Consider the following 19,627-nt stretch of genomic DNA (forward strand, 5'->3'; position numbering starts at 1 on the left):
CTCTGAAGAGGCAAGTGAACAATCATCCCCTGACAAAGTTGCTTACGACCAACTGAGGTATGGTTGTTACACCTGAAGTGCTGCCTAGAGAATGACCAACTGAATTGCTGGCCTTTTGCATAATTGCTAGTAATAGACAACCTGAGTCAAAGACAGCAGTTAGCCACAACTGGGATGCAACTACAAATCCATATGAAATTCAACTTGGAAGTTCAGCTTTGAGTACCTAAGTTAGACATGTGAGCCCAAGCGTCAGCAAAGTATCCAGAAGCAGCCCCCACCACATCCCCCAAACCAGTGACTTGACCACTAGTAAAAAAACACAGCATGTGCTATAAATTAATAACAGCAGCAGCAGAGACTTGTTCTCATCATTCTGCCCCAATGCCCCCACTGTGAAAATAAATCATTTTATCTGACACAGGACAAGTACAACATTGCAACAAATCAGTGCAATTTCTAAAGCCTGGAGCAAGTAAGAGGCAAACAATCCAGGCTTCTCACACTTGGTCTGCTAGCTCTCCAGAAAAATAGAATCTGTGATGGCAGGGCTTTCATTTGCCCCCACTGATTTTATTCTCTGTAAAAAATCCTTTCAAAACAGACACAGAGGCCAAGGCAACTGAGGATTTACAAAGGAAATACCAAAACAAAACACTATAAACAAAACTGTCTCACAAAGGAAATATAAATATGCCTTTAATAGAGTGCAGCCATGTTTCTCCCTGTCCCACTAAAGAGTGAGTGGCTGTAGCTCAAGTCCTCACACTTCAGCAGAAATCACAGAGCTTTTTCCACAGGCCACAAGACACCAGCAGGTGTCAGTAAAAAATCCTGCCAGGATTTTAATCCTGGACAAAGGCATGGTCTCACCAGCAGTCTGTGTGCTGGATTCCATCGAATCAATGCTGCCAGAACGAGCTGCTCTCAGGATAAGTCAACTCCACTTCTAACAGGCATTCCTCTAGAGGAGGAGCACGTGCCTTTGACAGCCACCTCAGAAGTGTCCAAAGGCATCCATCTGCAGCAGACTAGGGAGAGTCCATCTCAGAGACAACCATTCTGAGTTGGGTTTACATGCTGGGTTATACCACATGTGGAGGGGACAGACTTTGTCCCAGCCACGGGACATCATCACAGATGTTCAGCCACAAGAACACTTCCATGGTCAGCAGTGAGGCTACATAAGTCCATCCAGATGCTCTGGGTCTTGGGCAACAAATGCTAGAGCAGTGCAAGAACCATCTTTTCTTTCTTCTTCCTTTTTCTCTTCTTCTCCTCAAAACGTTCAGTAGCATCAGCAAAAAATGTCACCTCCTCCTTGGCCTCAATCTCCCTCTTCAGGAACTGGAGCCCTGCCATGTTGAATCCCAGCACATCCTGCAGAGACAGACCAGCACCACACTGTGAGGCACATCCCAAGCTAGTTAGGGCGAAGAGAGTCCTGCACTGGCCACCCTTCTAATAAGAGATGATGAAAACAAGACAATCCACAGATTTAATGAAAGCAACGTTAGTTTAAATGTAAACTAAATGTAAGCTTCATCTGACCAGGAGAACAGCAAGTCCTGCACTTAGTTCCCCACAGTCCTCTCGTAAGAGCAGCTATAATCCACCATATTTTCTAAAAGACAAGCTGCTGGCAGGCACCTGAAGCTTCCTCTGGGAAAATGCACAGTGTGCATTGAGGTAGCAGCCCAAAGAAAAGCCCAAGAGAAGCAGGGAGTTACTTTACCTCCTACATATTTAGAAACTAGCAAGCCGAGATCCAAGCACATGTATCAGAAAACCAAGTGCAAATGATGCAGGGAGCACAAGTATAAGTGTGACCACTGGGGTATTCTCACGTGAGGAGGAACATAAGAACAAGGCAGCCTATTTGCAAAAGAGGATGGTTTAAATGAGCTCAGACCCCCAGCCAACTTCCCCACGGGACACCACAGACAACTCATGCTCACAAACATTGTCTCATCCCATTATTCTACATCCTGGAAAAGGCGAGGGTGCAACACTCACCCGGGCCTCACTGACTCTGGAGATGGTGGTTTTCTTCAGATTTTCTATCACTGTCACTAGCATCTGGTTGCTTGTGATCTGCCCAAAATGTATCCTGGGAACAAAGCAGGCAGTGTATTGCAGCACTGTTATTAGAAACATACAAAGGCCCTCTCCTGAGCCCCTGTATGTTCTGGACATATGGGGTTTTTTAATTAGTCTTCCCCAGACCAGCACTGCACATGGACAGGCATGGACAAATTTATCTGGAAAAGCTGTTTTTTTAAGATTAACAGTGGTTCCAGGGGAAGGTCTTTCTGAGGACACAGGCTCTACAGTGACTCTGTGCCACCAACAGTGCCGCATCAGACTTGATGAGGAATCTTTTCATTCCAGTGAGACTTGGGCCACCAGGACCAGCAACCCCATCTGGGCATGTCAGCACTCTGCATCCGAGCAGTTCATTCCCACACACCATTCACTGTGAGCTGCAGAGATTCCTCACCTCCTGCAGAGACCAAGCATTTATTCCCAAGGATGCTTCCCAAGAGTTTCAGGCCCAGAGACTCAGAAGAAAGCCCAGATAAGTCTGGGCAGATAAAGGACTCACTTGAGCAGGAAGAGGAGAGCTCGGCACAGAAGCTCAACATCTGAGCCCTGCTGAATATACTCATTGAAAAGTCTGAGCAGGTCAGGGACATAGGAGAAAGGCAGCACCAGGAGAGACTCTTCCAGCTCACTGAGGGAAAAAGCAAAGGGACACAAGCATTAGTCTCAGCCACTACACTGCTACAGATGAGCAGGAAACACATCCACATAGGTGGGTTCTGGTACTCAGCTGTGCTGAGCATTTCTCACAGCTGGTCCATGACTGCCCACATCTGCACCGGATGTCCTGCATTTGCACAGCCCAGACATCTTGTGGCACAGGGAGCAGGCACACAGCCTTCCCTCCTCAGCATGCCCAAACTGCTATCCACATACATGCACATCTCCAAGCAGCCAACCCACATCCAGAAGCTTCAGTCTACACCCCCCATGGAAGGAACACTTCCCATTCCCCAGTTCCATGCATGTTCCAAAAGAGGCTGCTGGGAACAGTGACTCCAGACTCTCTAGCACTGCCCATCCCTTGCATGAGAGACCACTCAAAGACCCCAGCCAGTCCTGGGCCTAGAAACCCAACACTCAGTCACAAATCGGTTCAGCAATGAAGCTCTTGGGACTCACCTCGACTTGACCTTCTTGAAAACTTCCAGCACGTAGGCAGAAGGCTGCAACAGAGGAAAGACACCAGCCCTGCTTAACAAGAAATATTCCAGGACCAACATGCCCTAAGGTCCATTTCACACAGTTAAAAGCACACCATCACATCCTGTGACACAGACACATCAAGCTGAATATAACAAAGAGGAAACCCCTTCAGCTTCAATCAGCTGCCACTCTCAGAAGCTCTCCCTCAGCTTTCTCAGGATACTCTACACTGGTGAAGAATATTGTGAAAAATCTAATTTATATTTAACCAACTAAGTCATCTCAATTAATGTCAATGAGTCTTTTACAAATTAGACAAAAAGCTTGGTAGAACAAATTATATATAAAAAACCTTATACAAATTCATCAGTAGGACATAATTCCTACTACTCCTGTTTATCTGCTGGAAGCATTTGGCAGATGGGAAAAGATCCCCAGAGTAGAGCTGGGAAGTGGAAAAGTGCCTCTAACTACTAAGTCATAAGATTTCATTCACTTCTGTTAAGTGTATCCAGCTTATAATTAAATAGGTCTATAATCATGGAGGAAGGGTTAAAAGGGCTCTTGCAAGGTGGTTACAGGTAATTAGAAGGAAGACAAAGGCTGTTCCATCTGGCTCTGACATTCACCTTTGAGCAGCCTGGTCTAGTGGGAGGTGCCCCTGCCCAGAGCAGAGGGGTTGGAACCAGATGATCTTTAAGGTCGCATCCAACCCAAACCATTGAATGACTGCATGAAAAGGAGACAGTGAAAAAACAAGGATCTTCCTAAGGGTACTTAAAAAACAGTTTGGGGGTGCACATTGGAATAAACCAGGAAAACAAAAATTAATCTACTCAGAGTAGTGGATTTCTATTTATCACTGAAATCCATGCATCCTTGTGTGTGTATTTTGTAACATGCCAAAAACCCACATAATTTAGTGAAAACTGTTGTGCAGTAGTATGACATGAATGAATAAGGGCACCAGCTCTAGCCTGCAATCCTGGGCATTAAACTACCATTCAGAATTTTCTCAATGTAAACTCTGCAGGAATAGGAACAGAAACAGTAATTGTAGCAACACCACATAAATAAACCTGGGAAAGGCTTGAACTAGCTTTTCTGTATCTTGGAGATGACTGTAAACCCCTAGCTCATGATAAGGAACATCATGAGGTCATGGCTCCCATCACGGTTGTTTAACACACATGTATGATACTAACAAAAAAAAAAACAAAAAAAAAAAAAAAAAAAAAAAAAACCACCAAAAAAAAAAAAACCAAAACAAAATGAACAAAAAACCATCAACATGAAAACCCTAAATTACGTTCACTTTGCACAAGCCAAAAAAGTTGAACTAAGCAATCCTTCTGCACAGCAACCCAGCACGTTGGCTCAGCCAGCAAATCAACCAGCCCCACTCCAGGTAAGAATGGACTACAGCCTGTGGCCCGGGCATTCCACTTACTGTAATATTTCCATAGGCACGGAGAATGGGATTGACAGGGAAGGGAACCTGGAGACACAGAATGGGTTAGAATGAGGCAGGTGTGTGTGTATAAATGCATATTCAGAGCAAACTTTTACCCAGAGCAGAAGTGAGTTTTTATTGAGTGTCTTCCTGCAATTCCCACACCTCCACCCTCCCCAGAATGTTGCTGAAGGCCTCATTTGAAGCCATCAGACAACCTCATTCTCAGACATATATGACTAACTAAAATATGGATGAATTTTCTTCCACTTCTTGTCACTTTTCCCACTTCTATGACAGCCCCTTATTTAGCAGGGAGTGTTGAGATGAAGGCAAAGATGAGGCTTGAGGATGAACCTGCAGCAGCACGCTTTTCTATGGACAAAACTTACATCCTGCTATGACTTTAAGCATAAAGATCATGGGAAAGAACACACCCTTAATTATGCTTCAGAGCACAGTGCCATTTAATTCTCCAAACAATTTGAGCAAATGTCTGCTGTTTTCAGCTGTCCTAACTTTATCTTCATGCTAAGCCTTTTCACCTGAGCTGGAAGGATAAGCCCAACACACCTTGGAATTTTTACATTACTCAGTCTTTTACCTCTTTTCCTGCAGCTTTGCATATGGCATTGTGTTCCTTTAGTTTTGCAGTCTCTTCTCTGTACAGCTCAATAGCTTCCATGATCCTCTCAGCCTGTGCAGCACAAGAACAGCACATCAGTGACACCAGACAAGCCAGGACAAAGCTCAGATGGACAGATGGAGGTGGAAGCAGAGGTGCTGACACATGGCATCTTCCTTGATAACCTCTACTCCATTAGCCTGAACACACAAGTGATGTCCTGAAGATGTCACAGACCATCCACATTCCCCCACTGCCCTGAGTGCTCTCTGCTGCAGCTTCAGTTGTTGCTTTGACCACCAACCCCAAGCAGAGCCAGGGTCAGGCCATTTTGACTATTCAGATTAAGGATTTCCTCTGAAAATTACCAAACCGTTGAAATCTGCAGCCATGGAATTACCCACCCCCACACCTTCCTAGCACATCTCTCATGTCAAGCACCACAACATATTTCCACCTTCCACAGATGCTCACCGGACCGCACAGCCCTTCAGGGAGAGGCCTAATGCCTTGAGAACATCCCAGCTGCCTCTTTCTCCTTTGGGATGCAAACCCCAGAGGGTAAGAGCAGCTCTGTCTGTCCCACATGTGGCAGGCAGCTGCAGCTACAGGAACTTCACACCTCATTCCTCTCAGGAGGAAAGAATGTGTGACTCTTCAAAGTCAAAACCCTCCCTGTTGGCTTCTGAGCAGGACACACTGCCTCTGCATGCAAGAGCAATCTGCCCTTACGTGACAGCACAGGTTACTCTTCAAACTGATGCTATGACCCCATGAGAATCCCCCTTGAGAGACTGGTAAGGCACAAAGCCATGCTGGCAGAGCCACAGCACCTTACCGCTTTGATGGTTTCAATGGTCTTCTTTCCTGCCAGTCCTGTCTCTCCTTGCCTCTCTCCAGCCACCTACAAAATACAGAGCTGCAGTTCCATCCTTCCACAGCACCACAGCCAACTGCACCATGGACCAGCCGTAGCTTCAGCATCCCCTTCCCTCCTGCACAACCTCAAAGCAAGAAAATGTTCCTTTCTCCCTGATACTTCTTCCATGCCTCTTACAGAAATAGTTTTTCCAGAGTTTGTACAGACTGACACACATTCAGATGGTGCAACTTACCACAGGCTGTTCTTCCTTTGCCACACTCTCTTCATATTCAGCTTCTCGTTGCTACAGAGGATGAGAACACAACATATTAACAGCAGTGAGTAAGGCAAGGGTGCAAGTCCCTTCCAGACTATTTGAGCAAGACAACTGGAGGGCTTCATGCAGCCCATTGCAAAACCAGGACCAATCAGCAGAGTCCATCAATGGCAGTGGCAAAATGCCCATTTGTCCCTGATCTCAACCCCACAGTGAACTCTAGAATCTCCCACAGAGAAAGAAATTCAGGTCCCTGCTCTGGGTGCAGGAACAGCCCTCCAGGATTCCATCAAGCTGAGACAGACACCACAGTTCAGCACCATACCTTTCACCAGCCACATAATACAGAGGGAACAAATATAGAAAAGTCCCAGGGTTGTCCTGGGCTGCAAAAGGAAAGTCTCTTGTCTGCCATCTCTCACATGAAAGGGCACTAATTATGTTATGCATAGCTCACTACACATGTATTCATGCCCACCTTGCTATTCAAACTTGACCCAAAACAAACTTTTCTGGAATCTGGAAAAGAGCTATCTCTGTCTCTCCTTTTACCAAACACAGGGCATCAAGGTACAGTGTGTGGGTTGGCTCTTGCAAACAGGCTGGCATAAAAAAACTCCAAACATCTATTGCAGGTTTCTCATCCACTCCTGCTTCTGCATTTCTGCCTCCTCCCCCCACCCCCCCACCATGGTTTGAGAACTGCCTTAGGAAGGGGTGACAGAAACAGGTTTCTCTGAGGGGTCCAGCTAAAAGATAAAGAGTTACAAATTGTTCCAAGGGAACCTCTTGGATTGGATACATGAAACAAACACATCGGCCAACCCCAATTGTGGCTCAGTACTGGAACAGGTGCTCAGACAGACTGGAAAATCTATTTCCTTGGAGATGTCAGTGTACGAAGGCAAGTCTCTAAGCAATCTGATATAGCTTTAAGATAATCCTGCAGTGAGCAAGGGGTTGGACTAGAGACCTCCAGACTTTCCTTCCTATTGAAGTCTTTCTGATCTATGATTGCTCCCAATACATGCTCAAATGGAATAGAAGGGGCTTCTTCCAGCTCTGGAGCCTGCTACTGAGACAGAATGGACCTCTCACAGTTGGAAAAGGGACAAACTGCATTTAACAGGAGCAGTGCTCTCCACCCCTCCACATGAGCCACCTGCTGAACTGCCTCCCAAACACACTTGTGCTGAAAAGCACACGAGAGAATGTCAAAGACTGTAAGCAACAGACCCGTAGAAAGACACTAAAGACCAACAAACAAAAAAGGTCTGGAAGTTGGTTTTGGTAGTAAAGACGCAACTCTCACCATCTCCCTCTCTTCCTCCAAAATCAGTGGCTCCCTCGTCCTTTCCCAGAGGCGCAAGGACTTGTCATGGGACGCTGACACCACATAGTCTCCATTGGGACTGAGAGCCAAACACCAAACCTCCTGGTGATGCCCCTGCATAGATGACAGAAGAGCTATGACATTAACATCACCCAATTTCCACCCCTGAGGAAAATCCTGCTCATGCAGGGATAATGCTTCCTTTCAACAGACTCCAAAATTTTCTACCTCCAGTGTCTGGATATGTTCAAATTTATCTGCATCCCACTGCTTAATCTTGCTGTCCTTCCCAGCCGTGAAGAAGAGATGGGATTTGGGCACAAACTGCAGATACATCACACTGGAAGAGAAAAAGGCTCAAATTTACCCACTTGGGGAACACTGCAGAACTCCCCCTGCTCTATGCTGGATAAAAGGATTATTACTGGATCACAACTCTTGAGACAAGCCCACAGTTCAAAGATGGTGTAGGATTTTACTAACCTGTCATCATGGGCAAAGAGAGAACGGTGACAGTCACCAAAATCCAAGCCCCAGATCTTCACATTCCTGTCAGCAGAGCCGGTTGCAATTAGAGTCCCATCCTAGAGAGCAACAAAGAGAGAGGAGGGTGTGGGGAGCTGGCTGGCAATCCCATGAGGAACTGCTGGTGCCCCAGTGATTCTGCACTGCTGAGTAGGCAGACACCTGGCTCCTGAAATGTGGCCTCCTGATCCCTCCACCTCCTCCCCAGTGGCCCACGCTCTGGTACTGGCACAGCCCACTGACAGCACTCTGGCCCTCCTCTGACCCTCTGCAGGTATTTGGTTATATCCTGACATTCTTCTTGGTTTTCAAAGAGCCTCATTCCAAAGATACCTCAGAGCAAGATGCAGCCCCAGAATGAAGAGGCACAAAGAGGCTGCTTCCTCTCAGCACCTGCCCTCTGCTCCCACTAACAATTCAGGCTCCTCTCACACAATAACTTAAGCAGAAAGCAGGCTGTACCTGCTAGAATGAGTATAAGGGACCATTCACAGCATTTTGATTTCCACTCACTCACAAAATGCCCCAGGGTCAGTTCTGTCATGACCCCAACTCTGATACCCCTTCCAATGAGCACAGGACTGCAGAACAAGAAGGGGCTTGCTGTGTCCCACCCAGAAACTGCTAAGTCAAGAGCAAGGAGGTGACAAGCAAGCATTATCCTAGAGGCCTTGATGCCAGCAAAGGCTCTCACACTCATCCATATCACCACAGTCCCAAGTTACACACCCCTAATGATACTTACATAGCAGATGTCCATACACAGCACTGGCAGCTTGTGTCCATAGAGAGAAAGGAAAAACTGAAGCAGAAGAAAGATGACTCAGTTAGGCATGCTGGGTAGAGGTGTGCAAGTCTCAAGCTCCAGGCTACTTCTGCTCTGCCTCAGGAGCTGTTTTTCTAGCACTGCCCCACTTTCACTCTTGCCCTGAACACTGCTAGCAGCAGAGTCATGAGGGCAGAACTGAGAAGACGGTGGAAGCAGCCAAGCAAGCTGAACTAGCTCTGTTTGGCACCAGAGTTAGCTAGAGAGCAATCACCACTGTCACTGGAGTTCATTTCTGTTTCTCTCCAAATAACTGTCAGCACCAATCTGTCTTGTGTCACTCCATAACATTCACATGCTAATACACAGCTCACAAATCCAGCACACACTGCTCACAAGGAAGGTTCTCCTCCCACAGGCTTTGCCTCTGCCATGCCTTATTTAATGCCACGTGAGACACATTCATCCCCAACTTCACAGTGCCTGACAGATCTGGAGTACCACCACATCTGCAGGGTTTAGAATGAACCTTGCCACCTGCTGGCTCAGAACACTTTTTAAATGAAAAATGGATCTTCCAGTTCCCAGTGTGGAACAACCATGGTTCTGCCAGGTTTGCCAGCAAACAGGCCCCTGAAGGAGGATGCATGTTCCACATAAAGCAGAAACTTTTTATTCCTGATCTTGCAGGCTACAGTTACATCCCTCCTGCACAGCCTCATAGCCCGTTTGGTCACACACCTTGAGTGTGTCAACGTAGAAAACCTTCACAGTGCAATCCAGTAAGGACACAGCCAGCAGCTTCTGGCTGGGGCTGTACCGCACACAGAGCACATCTTCATCCAGCTGTAAAATGCGGATGTGCTTCATGGAAAGCCTGGCAACAAGAGGATAAAAACAACTGTTAGCCCAAGCAAACAAACTAGGAAGAGAAATGGATACAAGTCCCACATTGCACCCTGGGAAAGCAAGTGAATTCTAACATGCAGCACCTCATTCCTCACTATGACAGGACTGGAAATAAGCAGGCTCTGATGGCTGATGAACTTCACTGCTACATTTATGGTAATGATCTGCAGGCCCAGTCTAATAGACACTAAACTCACACACACAAAAAGGGATCAGAATGAGGCAAGTGCCCTCCTCCAGCTAAGCTAGGTCTCCACAAAACTGCACTGAGCTCACACTCTCCTCCATGTGTTCCATACAGATGGCATGGGCAGTTCTTGCTGTGCACAGCAAAGGCCAAAGCACCTATCAATGACAAAAACACAAGGTTTATCTTCTCACCTTTTCTGAACACTGCTCTCATCCTTCACAAGCTCAAACTCCCAGAACTTGACACATTTATCAGCACCTCCTGTTACAAAGCCATGCTGTAAGGGAAAACAAGAAAGTTGCTGTGAAACTAGTTCCTATCACCCAGAGAAAGTCTACAGCAAGGAACTGCCAACACAGAGGAGGTTTTTGAAATAGCCCATGTTCCTACACCATTAATGATTAAGTGGATACCACCAGGAGCACTTGCTCTGGTTGGAGCACACATTGGCTGAGCAACAACAATTTCAAAAGCTCTAGCTTTTGAAGGTCTTAAGATGAAGAGCCCCAAATGTAAAACAAAACCTGGACTGAAACTTTGGGATGGAAAGCAGTCATCTCAGCTGCAGCTAACAATATGCTTTTGAATTGTGAGCAGCTTGAGACTCTCACTGTTACTGGATAACACACAACTGACCACCACCCTGCAACAGAGCCTTCTAAAGGAACAGCAGTTCAACATTTTACATTAAGAAGAAGGGTAAAATCTATCCCATAGGTTTTCATCTGTAGGGTGGATGAATTTCAGGCAGATTATTTCTTGCTATAGTTTTGATTCCACTAGAAAGTTATTAGACACTATCAGCTGCATCCTCCACCTCTGAGGATGAGGGGGCTCCATGCTTCCATGGAAAAAAGCATGCAGTGCAAAACAAATTCCATGGTGCAAACACAGCACTTTAGGAAGGAATTACATGAAAAGATGTGCAGATGATACTTTTAAGGGTGGCTGAGTTACCTGGTCTGGTGAAAGAGCAATAGACCACACTGCCCCATCATGAGCATCAAGTGTCTCTATCAGACTGCCAGAAGCCAGGTCATACAGCTGCAGCTTCCCTGTCTGGGGAGAAAGACATCACAGAGGAAGAATCAGCCTCTGCTCACAACTCATGATAGCTCCTGGCAGAAGACCTCCCTGCCACCCATGCCCCCAGCAGCCAGCTTCATTAGGTGGCTGTTACACACAGATGGCCAAACTCCTGGTCTCCATCAGGGCCTTCCCAAAGCTTTACTCTGCTTTCCACCTCAAGCCACAAGAGTTCTGTAACGACTCTGGAACACAGCAGTGCTCCAGATCAGGAGAGGCAATGCATTTTCTGTGAGGCTGCCTTAGTGACATTTTCCTAACACATTCCCAGACCTGGGCAGTCTGGAGTCAGAGGGCCACTCCTTACCTTAGTCCCAATGATGACCTGCCGATCTCCGGGGACAAACAGCGAGCAGAGTGCGTACTCACACTCCATTGTCCGGATGCACTGCAAGGTCGACCTGTGGACGAAGCAGAGCCCAAAACCTCTTATCACACACAATCTGGCCTGCTCAGTGAGACATGCTCCAGTGTGGCTTCTAACCACAGCTGTCTTTCAGCTGGGGTCAGAAGATAAGCCACCACCATCCTACTGACACAAACACCACCCAGCACTACTGCTAACAAAGTTTCCCATAAAAACATGCCACTATGTTCCCATAAAAACACACCACATGTCCACCATCATGACCTATTGCTGTTGTGAGCAAGAAAAGAGCTCCTAATTTTAAACAGCATTTCAGGAAAGGACAGAGTGTAAGACAGTGTACTCAGAGGAAACTGAGCTTGAAATCAACACCACTCAAGAAATGCTGGAACAGCACTCTACATCAACACACAACACTCTAGATCAATGCAGTAGCCTGCTCAGTCTAATACTAGATCCTTCAGATAAAATGTCAAGAAACCCACATGTTCCCTAAAGAACAGGCTTATTTATGATAACAGTTAATACTTCTTACTAAAAATGAAAAAACAGAAAAAAACTCGTAACAAAATTGTCTATACCCAACTGCTATGTATGACCTTTGTGTTTAGACCTTCTGTTGAAATTTTAGATCTATAGTTTCTCAGTTTCCCTAATAAGGAAAAAAGAAAAATAATTTTCTATTTGCTTCCTTTACTTCATTTGCTGCTTTATCTCTTTGCACTGTCCCCTCTTTCTTATCACTGCCTTTCTTAACACAGCATCCCTCAATTCTGGGAGACTGACACAACCAGACTGCGTACCTGTTCCAAATCTTCACAGACTCTGCAGCTGCTGAGAGAATGGCAATGTTGTCAGAGCTAAAAGCCAATGTCCTGACATCACTGCGGTGGCCTCCAATGGTTATCCTGGACACACGGACAGCCTGGGGCACTTGTGCTGACAGGTCCAGGTTGTACAATTCAATGATATTGTTCTGGAGCAGCAGTACCATCTTCAGCTCTCCTTTTGGAGAGAGAATCAAGTCAAATGACCTGTTTGATTAGATAAAATCAGAGCTGTACACAGGGGTAATAAGACAAAGTGTTGGAGGGATCAATTATCAAGAACAACTGAGACAGAGGAATATAGACAGAGCACATCCAACAAGCAAGTGCACACAGAGCCACAGAGGTGCATGGACTGGAAATCGTGGCAGGCCTCTCCCCAGCTCTAAGCTAAACATATGTTGAGGGGGAAACTTCTTCCACCTCTGCCTGCACTAAGCCATGCAGAGCTCTCCCCAGGTAGCTGCATAACCACTCATCAGACTATAAAAGGCTTTCCACTCACTTGATTTTAGAAGAAGCTTTGAGATTAGTGACCCGCTGAATCTCTTCCTGCAGGCTCAGCTCCACACTCCTTTCAGGCTCCTCTTCAGAGTTCTGTCTGGAAATGTCAGATAAGGGAGGAGAGTCAAATGACCCGCACAGCCAACACAAACATAGCAACACAGAAAACGTAAGGAAACCACTTAGCCTGCTGAAAACAACTTCCCTCTTATCCAGCAGTGCTAACCACATTTAAGAATAGGGACAGTGAAGGGTGGACAGCGAAGTTCATGCCAGTATGCAGACTACTAAAGACACAAACAGTCCTAAAAAAACCTCCTCCTCTGGAGCCAAAACACAAGGCACATTACAAAGATGGATACAGAACAGGGAACAGAAGCTGTATTTGAGAGCAAGACCAGCTTCTGGCTCATCTCCTATCACTCACCAAAAGCTCTAAGCCATTGCCAAATGCATTTCCAGATTTGCAGATGCCCAGATTTGCAGATTTGCCCAGATGCCCTGTGCTTTAGTTTCTACCCTGGAGCCAGACCTCTGCCTAAGGGCTGTTCTGAGGCACCTGTTAAGTGCCAGGATACACAGAGACACTTAACACAGAGTAGCCATTAAGAGAACTCTCACCTGGATCTCTGCCTGCTGTAAAACAGGAAATGAAGTATCAGATTCTCTGTGACTTCTCAGATGAAAATCTCATTCCTGCATTGCCTACCAAGACTTTATTTTGATGCACCAAGCAGTATAAATACCAATCTCAGGTAGAGCTGAGCAGCTTTGAAAAACCCATTTTATATCAATTTCTTTGCACACTTTAGCTTTTTTTTTTCAGAGGGAAGACTCAGAAAGAAAGGTGTTTCCTTAGTCTCTGGGAGCAGTGCTGCTCAGACAAGTATCAAGGATTCACAGAAAGATCAACCCCAAAAATAAAACAGCTAGCATAAAGAGAATGGCCAGAAGCTTGGAGTTCAACCACTGTATAATGCTACTGAAGAGCTTTTCTAGAGCCTTCTGGAGCCTTCAGCATCCAAGAAATTACTTACTTAGCTTTTTTCCTTGCTTTCTTCAATTTCTTTTCCAATTTCTTTTGGATTTCCTCTTCAGAAAGGACAGAGAACACTTCCAGAACAGCATCTGTTCCCTAGAGTCAGAGTAGACAAATTCAAAGGTTTGCAAAGCCCTGGCTGCCCCTTACAGAAAGTACACAAGGTCTCTACCAGCCTCCTCTACAGCTCTACAGTAGCAGAGCCCCACATTACTCACATGGCAGGCCAAAAACTTGCCCATCCGGTCTGTGCCAAGAGTCACCACTCGGTCTCTCCCTTCCCTCATGATGGATCCAACTTTACTGCACTTAACAATGCGCTACAGGGAAAGAGGAACAAACTTGGGTCTGAAAGGTCAAATGATCTTTTCAAGCAAACTCAAGAAACCTCCTGACAAGAAAAGTCAAGGAGAGGGGAAAATGAACCAAAAGGGTCCTGGCAGAACAGCTAGTAAGGATAATAAAGGGACAAAACAAGCATCTGTGTGAGCTACAAGCTTATCTCCTGGTGTTTTGTTGCATTTCAGCTAAAAATAATCATTGGCAGTCTCAGTGGAAGAATAACTTAGTTTTATTGGCAAACCATAGCCATTTAAGACACAGAGCTGATTTTTTATGCTACAGAGGCAGCAGAGCACAGTCAAAAGAGGCAGAGAAGCTGAGAACAGAGACTCTTAAACAGGGCATTGAAGGGAAAGAAATCCTCTGGAGAGGAAGCTGGAAAATTAAGTAACAAAGGCAGGTATCTACCACAACTACAAGCAGCCTGAGATCTGAGCAGTACCCCATAAAGTTCTACCAGAAAGATTCAGTAAAGTCTCCAGCAGCAGCACAAGTGGGAATGGCTTTCTGCAATCCAATCTCACACCATATTTAATCACAGCGCAACTCTAACCTCTCAGTTTCTGCAAAGCTGAGCATCCATACTGAACTCAGCAGCTGCAAACCAGCAAGGAACTATTTTATTTCTGTGATGTTTGATGAAAGAGTTCTATTAGCACTTTTTAGATTTGTACATTTGCTAGTCCTTCCCAAATAGAAAGGAAAGAAAAACTGTCAGCGAAGAATAAATCTGTAGGTGTTTTGGCACACATACTTCTGCTGATGTTTTGCAAGTAGATGACGCAGCAACTGCTGCTGAGGAAGTTGTTATGGAACAAGACAAGAATTATCACATTTTCCCAAACAGGCTAAATATGACACTAAGGATATAAACCATGCAAATGGAGTTAGATACACCAGCTCAGAGACAGTACAGAAAACTGATCTTACTTCCTCAGGATGCTCATCCACCTCTAAGGTCTCATCTTCTTCATTGTTTTCTTCTGCTCCAGGTGAAGAAGACCCTTTGCTTTTCTTGGATTCTGGTTCATCAGGATCTTTTCCCTGCTCACAGGGAAAAAAACCAAAACAACAAAAGGAGTACCTTAAACCACAAGAGCTATAGTATTGTGGTTTCTGGCTCACACTTAATTTCCCTGGAGATGCAACTGGATACAGTTGTACACAGGAGTGTCCTACAGAATTCCTGTAGGCACCAAGCACTCCATGTGCCCCCATGACTATCATCCACCCACAAGGCTGTCTTCCTCAGCTCTAAGTCAGAAGGCAGGAAGATCTGACACACTGTGGAAATCTCATTCTGGAAGTGCTCACAGCTTCACTTGAAAGCACAAAACACAGGAAACAGCAAAGCCCATCCCATGAGTAACTCGTGGACCGCTCAGATAGCAAAGACATTGCTTTGACTGTTTCCCAGAACATCCATTAGATTTGAACATGTTACAGTTCCTTCTCAGTTCAAAGACAAGCAGCTGGACAGGGGGGCTGAGGGGTTACAGAAGGAATGTCTTACCTCCTGGATGTACGTGAGATCCCAGACCCTCAGCTCACTGTCAGCGCTCCCGGTGATCAGACGCTTCTCTTTGGACAGCAAAGCCATCCCCCAGACCTGTCCAGAGGCACAATGTGAGGAATTGACTCCTTTAACTATCATTAAAAAAGCACAGCATCTTTAAATGACCTAGTTAAACATCAGCCAAATAGAGAATAGATCTAGCTGGGACCTCCTCTGGGGACATGTGCATGGAAATTGTCACCCAATGCATGTGATGACAGCTCTTGCAATGTTTGGAAGTTTCTCATTTGCTCACTCCTAAAGCCTAAAGAAAGTAAAATGTATGATGGTGCCAGCTTACAACTCCTGAAAGCAAGGAAAGCCTAGAGTGAGCCATGACATTCCAAGTTCCTCCAGCCCAACACTTCCACACATCCTCTTTTTACCTCAGCTCGGTGTCCAACCACAGTTTTGAAGCAGTGCTGGGTGTCCAGATCCCACCATTTCACCAGTGTGTCCTTGGCACTGGAACAAAGAAGAAAAACTCGGACATGAGAAAAGACTCCAGAGCTCAACGTTTTTTTAAGTGGTAGAAATACAAAAAAATCTAAAATATGTCAGAACGTATCACAGAGCAGCTCCTCAAACACTGAATTTTGCAAGCCAAACAAAAAAGGCACAGCCATTCTGCAAAAAGATATTTGTCAAGTCACTGAAGCTGACCTGCAAATATTTGAAATTGCATCAAGAAATGGGTATCATCTACCAAACCAAAAAAATACTACTTTTTCCATCTGAAAAAAAGGAAAAGTTGTTTTACTTTTAAACTGAACTGATTGCATGCACTTTTCTATTAAGCTAGTAAATGGCATATTAAAAAGTAAAAAAATTAGTGACTGATATTTCAGCAAGAGTATCTCCTGATAACTATTTATTATTAAAGGGATGCAGACAATTTGCAGTTCATTTAGTTGAATAACTTTAAATCAGCCAAAAAAACCCCTATCATCTTGTAATTAATTGGTGTATTTACAGTTATAAGAAAGCAGTTTTTCTGTCACACTGCTGTATGAATTGTACATACAGAAGGTAAGTCTGCTTAATTCTTCAAGATAAACAAAATAATCCCCAAAAACTGTTACATACATAATGAACATGTTATCACAATTCTGTGTTACAATAATTTTAAGTCGATGGATTTACCAACAAGTAAAACTCTTTTCCAAAAACTTTTTTCAGTATTGCTCTAAAACTTGGATTTACCAGACTTAAATATGTGGATGTGACAAAATTATATTCAAAGATGCTGGTGGGTCTGAGATACCACAAGACAAGAAAAATACAAATGGCTGTAGCTTACAGGATGTCTAAATTGCAAGTACAACCATGCCTGCTTTCCTGATCAACAGTTTCTCTTAGTCTAACTCACCAAGTGACCAACAAGTTCTTCTCCTTCAAGAAAAGGACTTGAGTGATGACATCCTTGTGTCCCCTCAGCCGGTACAGGCCACTCTCATTGATGACATCCCACACGATGACTTCTGTATCCTGGAACAGAGAGAGTGTCTCCATGGCACTGGTCCTTGTCTCTGCAAAACTTCTGCCATGAGACTGAAAAGATTACCTGAGAGCACACTTTCTCACTCTGAATCACAAGGATGATTAATGCAAGTGACACTGCTTCCCCAGAGGTGCAGTCAGACTGATAAATGTACCATTGTCCCAGCCTGAGAAAATTTGCTATTCCCGATCTCACAAGATTCTTCACTTTAACAGCTCTACCAGAGCCCTACTCCTGCCTGCAGTCCCTGCTGCTCCCCCAGCCCTGCCGTCCTCTGGCTATGGGCAGAGGCCACACTTAAAATACTGAACATTTCAGTGCAGGTCAGCCTTCCCCATGGAGCATCTCTGTGAAAGGATCATGCTCCAGATAACAAAGCCTCACCTTTGAGCCAGACACCAGCCTGCCACCCAGGTGGTCGTACTGTAGGGCTGTAACTGCAGCCCTGTGCCCATTGAAAGTGATAGTTGATTCTCCACTTAGGAGGTTGAAGACACGGATTGCTCCATCTTCATACCCAACAGCCAGGTGCAACCCATCTGGAGAGGGGCAGAGGCAACTGACTTGCTGCTTGAGACCCTTAAGGATGAGAACCTGCAATTTTTAGGAGACAAAACATGTATAATGTTGATAAATGACATGTCAGAGTCAGATACCTGCAGAGAATATAGTCTACTATTCTCCTGAATTTCCAACTGAGCACTTCTGCCACTTAAGTTCATTTTTCAACTTTCTCCACCAAATATAGTATCATTATAACCCCATTTTCTAAGGCAAACAGCAGCTAAAAGGGAAGCAATTTCTCAGGAAACTGGTGCAGAACAAGTCCTGGAACTCAGAACCTGAAATTTCTGCCCCCACATATTATGAACCAGAGAGCAAGAGAGTAAAAGTTGGAAAGTTTCTTCCCAACACCATCCTCTCTTTCCTGGCCTTACTCAGGTATAGGACAGAGCAGCTCTTCCACAGACTGCAAAAGAACTTGAGAATGATGAAAACATCTCCAAAACAACATACCAGCAGTCAGCACTCCAGAGGCTGTGAAACAAAACCAGATTTCAGACTGTAGTGGACAGCAGTACTTATACTGATTTCTGAATTTCACAGGAGACAGTGTGTGGCAAAGTCCTCAAAGTTACAGTTCACAACCTTCCATGGGATACAACTTTTACATGGGATGCCCAGTTCCACAGCCAAAACACAAACTCTATGACATGCCTGAATTGTCCAAGAACATTCAAACGACCAGCTAAACCAGGAGCAGCTTTCCAGTTACTGTGACAGGAATTACTCTTCCACAACTGAGGTCCTGAAGCAAATCTCACAGGGATCCACAGTGACATTCATTTAAGACCAAGTCGAGATAAAATAAATTACTCTCACAGTAAGAGCAGAGCAGCAGGACCACCAGTTCCTGTAACAACTGATGGCTACAAGTTACTACCAAAAGAAAACAAAGGTGAGAGTTGCTGCATTCCAGATATGCATTATCCAAATCATCCACAGCCTCCTCCAGTTCTGTGTGTGCTGGTGATATCTGTTGGATTTCAACAGATGCAACCCTTATAAATCCCTTAAGCAGAAATAACCAATTATCTTCTTGTAACTAGCAAGACTTTCTTGTAAGCACCCAAGACTGCAGTATATTTTGGACTACTCAAAAGGTAACACGATGCAGAATCCTTTTTGTCCAGTGACCAGCTTGGAGAACTGGAAGCCACCAGCACTTGGGGCCAGGAGGCAGCCAGAGCTGCACAGTCACTGCATAACCTAACCTCACGCTGTGCTCACCCCTCCCAAGAGGCGGGGATGCTGTGCGTGTGTCGCTTCCTTCCAAACGCCACCCAGTAACACAAATCGCTTCGCTTCAGGCGGCCTAAAAGCCCCTCACGCTGCACCCCAGCCCTGCCCCGCCACAGACCAGCCCAGCCATGCCCCGCATCCCGGGTCTCACCTTCTCTCCTTTCCTTGTGTCCCACACGAACACGTGCTCGCAAGCCGGCACGGCCACGTAGCGGCCCCGCTCGCCGCGCAGCGCCACGAAGGCTACGCCGGCCCTGGCGCTGGCCACCAGCCCGAAGAGCGCGGCGGGCTCGTAGCGCAGGTACTGCCGCGTCAGGCCCATGGCGGCGCGGGAATGCGGGAGAAGGACGGCGCGGGAATGCGGGAGAAGGACGGCGCGGGAATGCGGGAGAAGGACGGCGCGGGAATGCGGGA

General features: G+C 45.7%; 1 protein-coding gene across 1 annotated transcript; it reads right to left on the reverse strand.

Annotated features, from left to right (window-relative positions):
- Positions 1 to 801: 801 nt before the first annotated feature.
- WDR3 (WD repeat domain 3) lies at positions 802 to 19,536 on the reverse strand. The gene is made up of 26 exons (XM_068181891.1): positions 19,365 to 19,536; positions 17,795 to 18,004; positions 17,279 to 17,397; positions 16,296 to 16,374; positions 15,868 to 15,963; positions 15,285 to 15,398; positions 14,231 to 14,332; positions 14,011 to 14,108; positions 12,975 to 13,070; positions 12,446 to 12,676; positions 11,583 to 11,676; positions 11,147 to 11,248; positions 10,381 to 10,466; positions 9,832 to 9,967; positions 9,070 to 9,126; positions 8,283 to 8,383; positions 8,028 to 8,139; positions 7,779 to 7,913; positions 6,443 to 6,493; positions 6,166 to 6,231; positions 5,307 to 5,399; positions 4,700 to 4,747; positions 3,226 to 3,269; positions 2,606 to 2,734; positions 2,017 to 2,110; positions 802 to 1,380 (listed from the first exon to the last, which is right to left on the reverse strand). The coding sequence occupies exons 1-26, from the start codon at positions 19,533 to 19,535 to the stop codon at positions 1,225 to 1,227; spliced, it is 2,820 nt and encodes a 939-aa protein (XP_068037992.1). The 5' UTR covers position 19,536; the 3' UTR covers positions 802 to 1,224.
- Positions 19,537 to 19,627: the final 91 nt, after the last annotated feature.

This window comes from Anomalospiza imberbis, chromosome 2 (genome assembly GCF_031753505.1).
Source record: "Anomalospiza imberbis isolate Cuckoo-Finch-1a 21T00152 chromosome 2, ASM3175350v1, whole genome shotgun sequence".
Lineage (NCBI taxonomy): Eukaryota > Metazoa > Chordata > Aves > Passeriformes > Viduidae > Anomalospiza > Anomalospiza imberbis.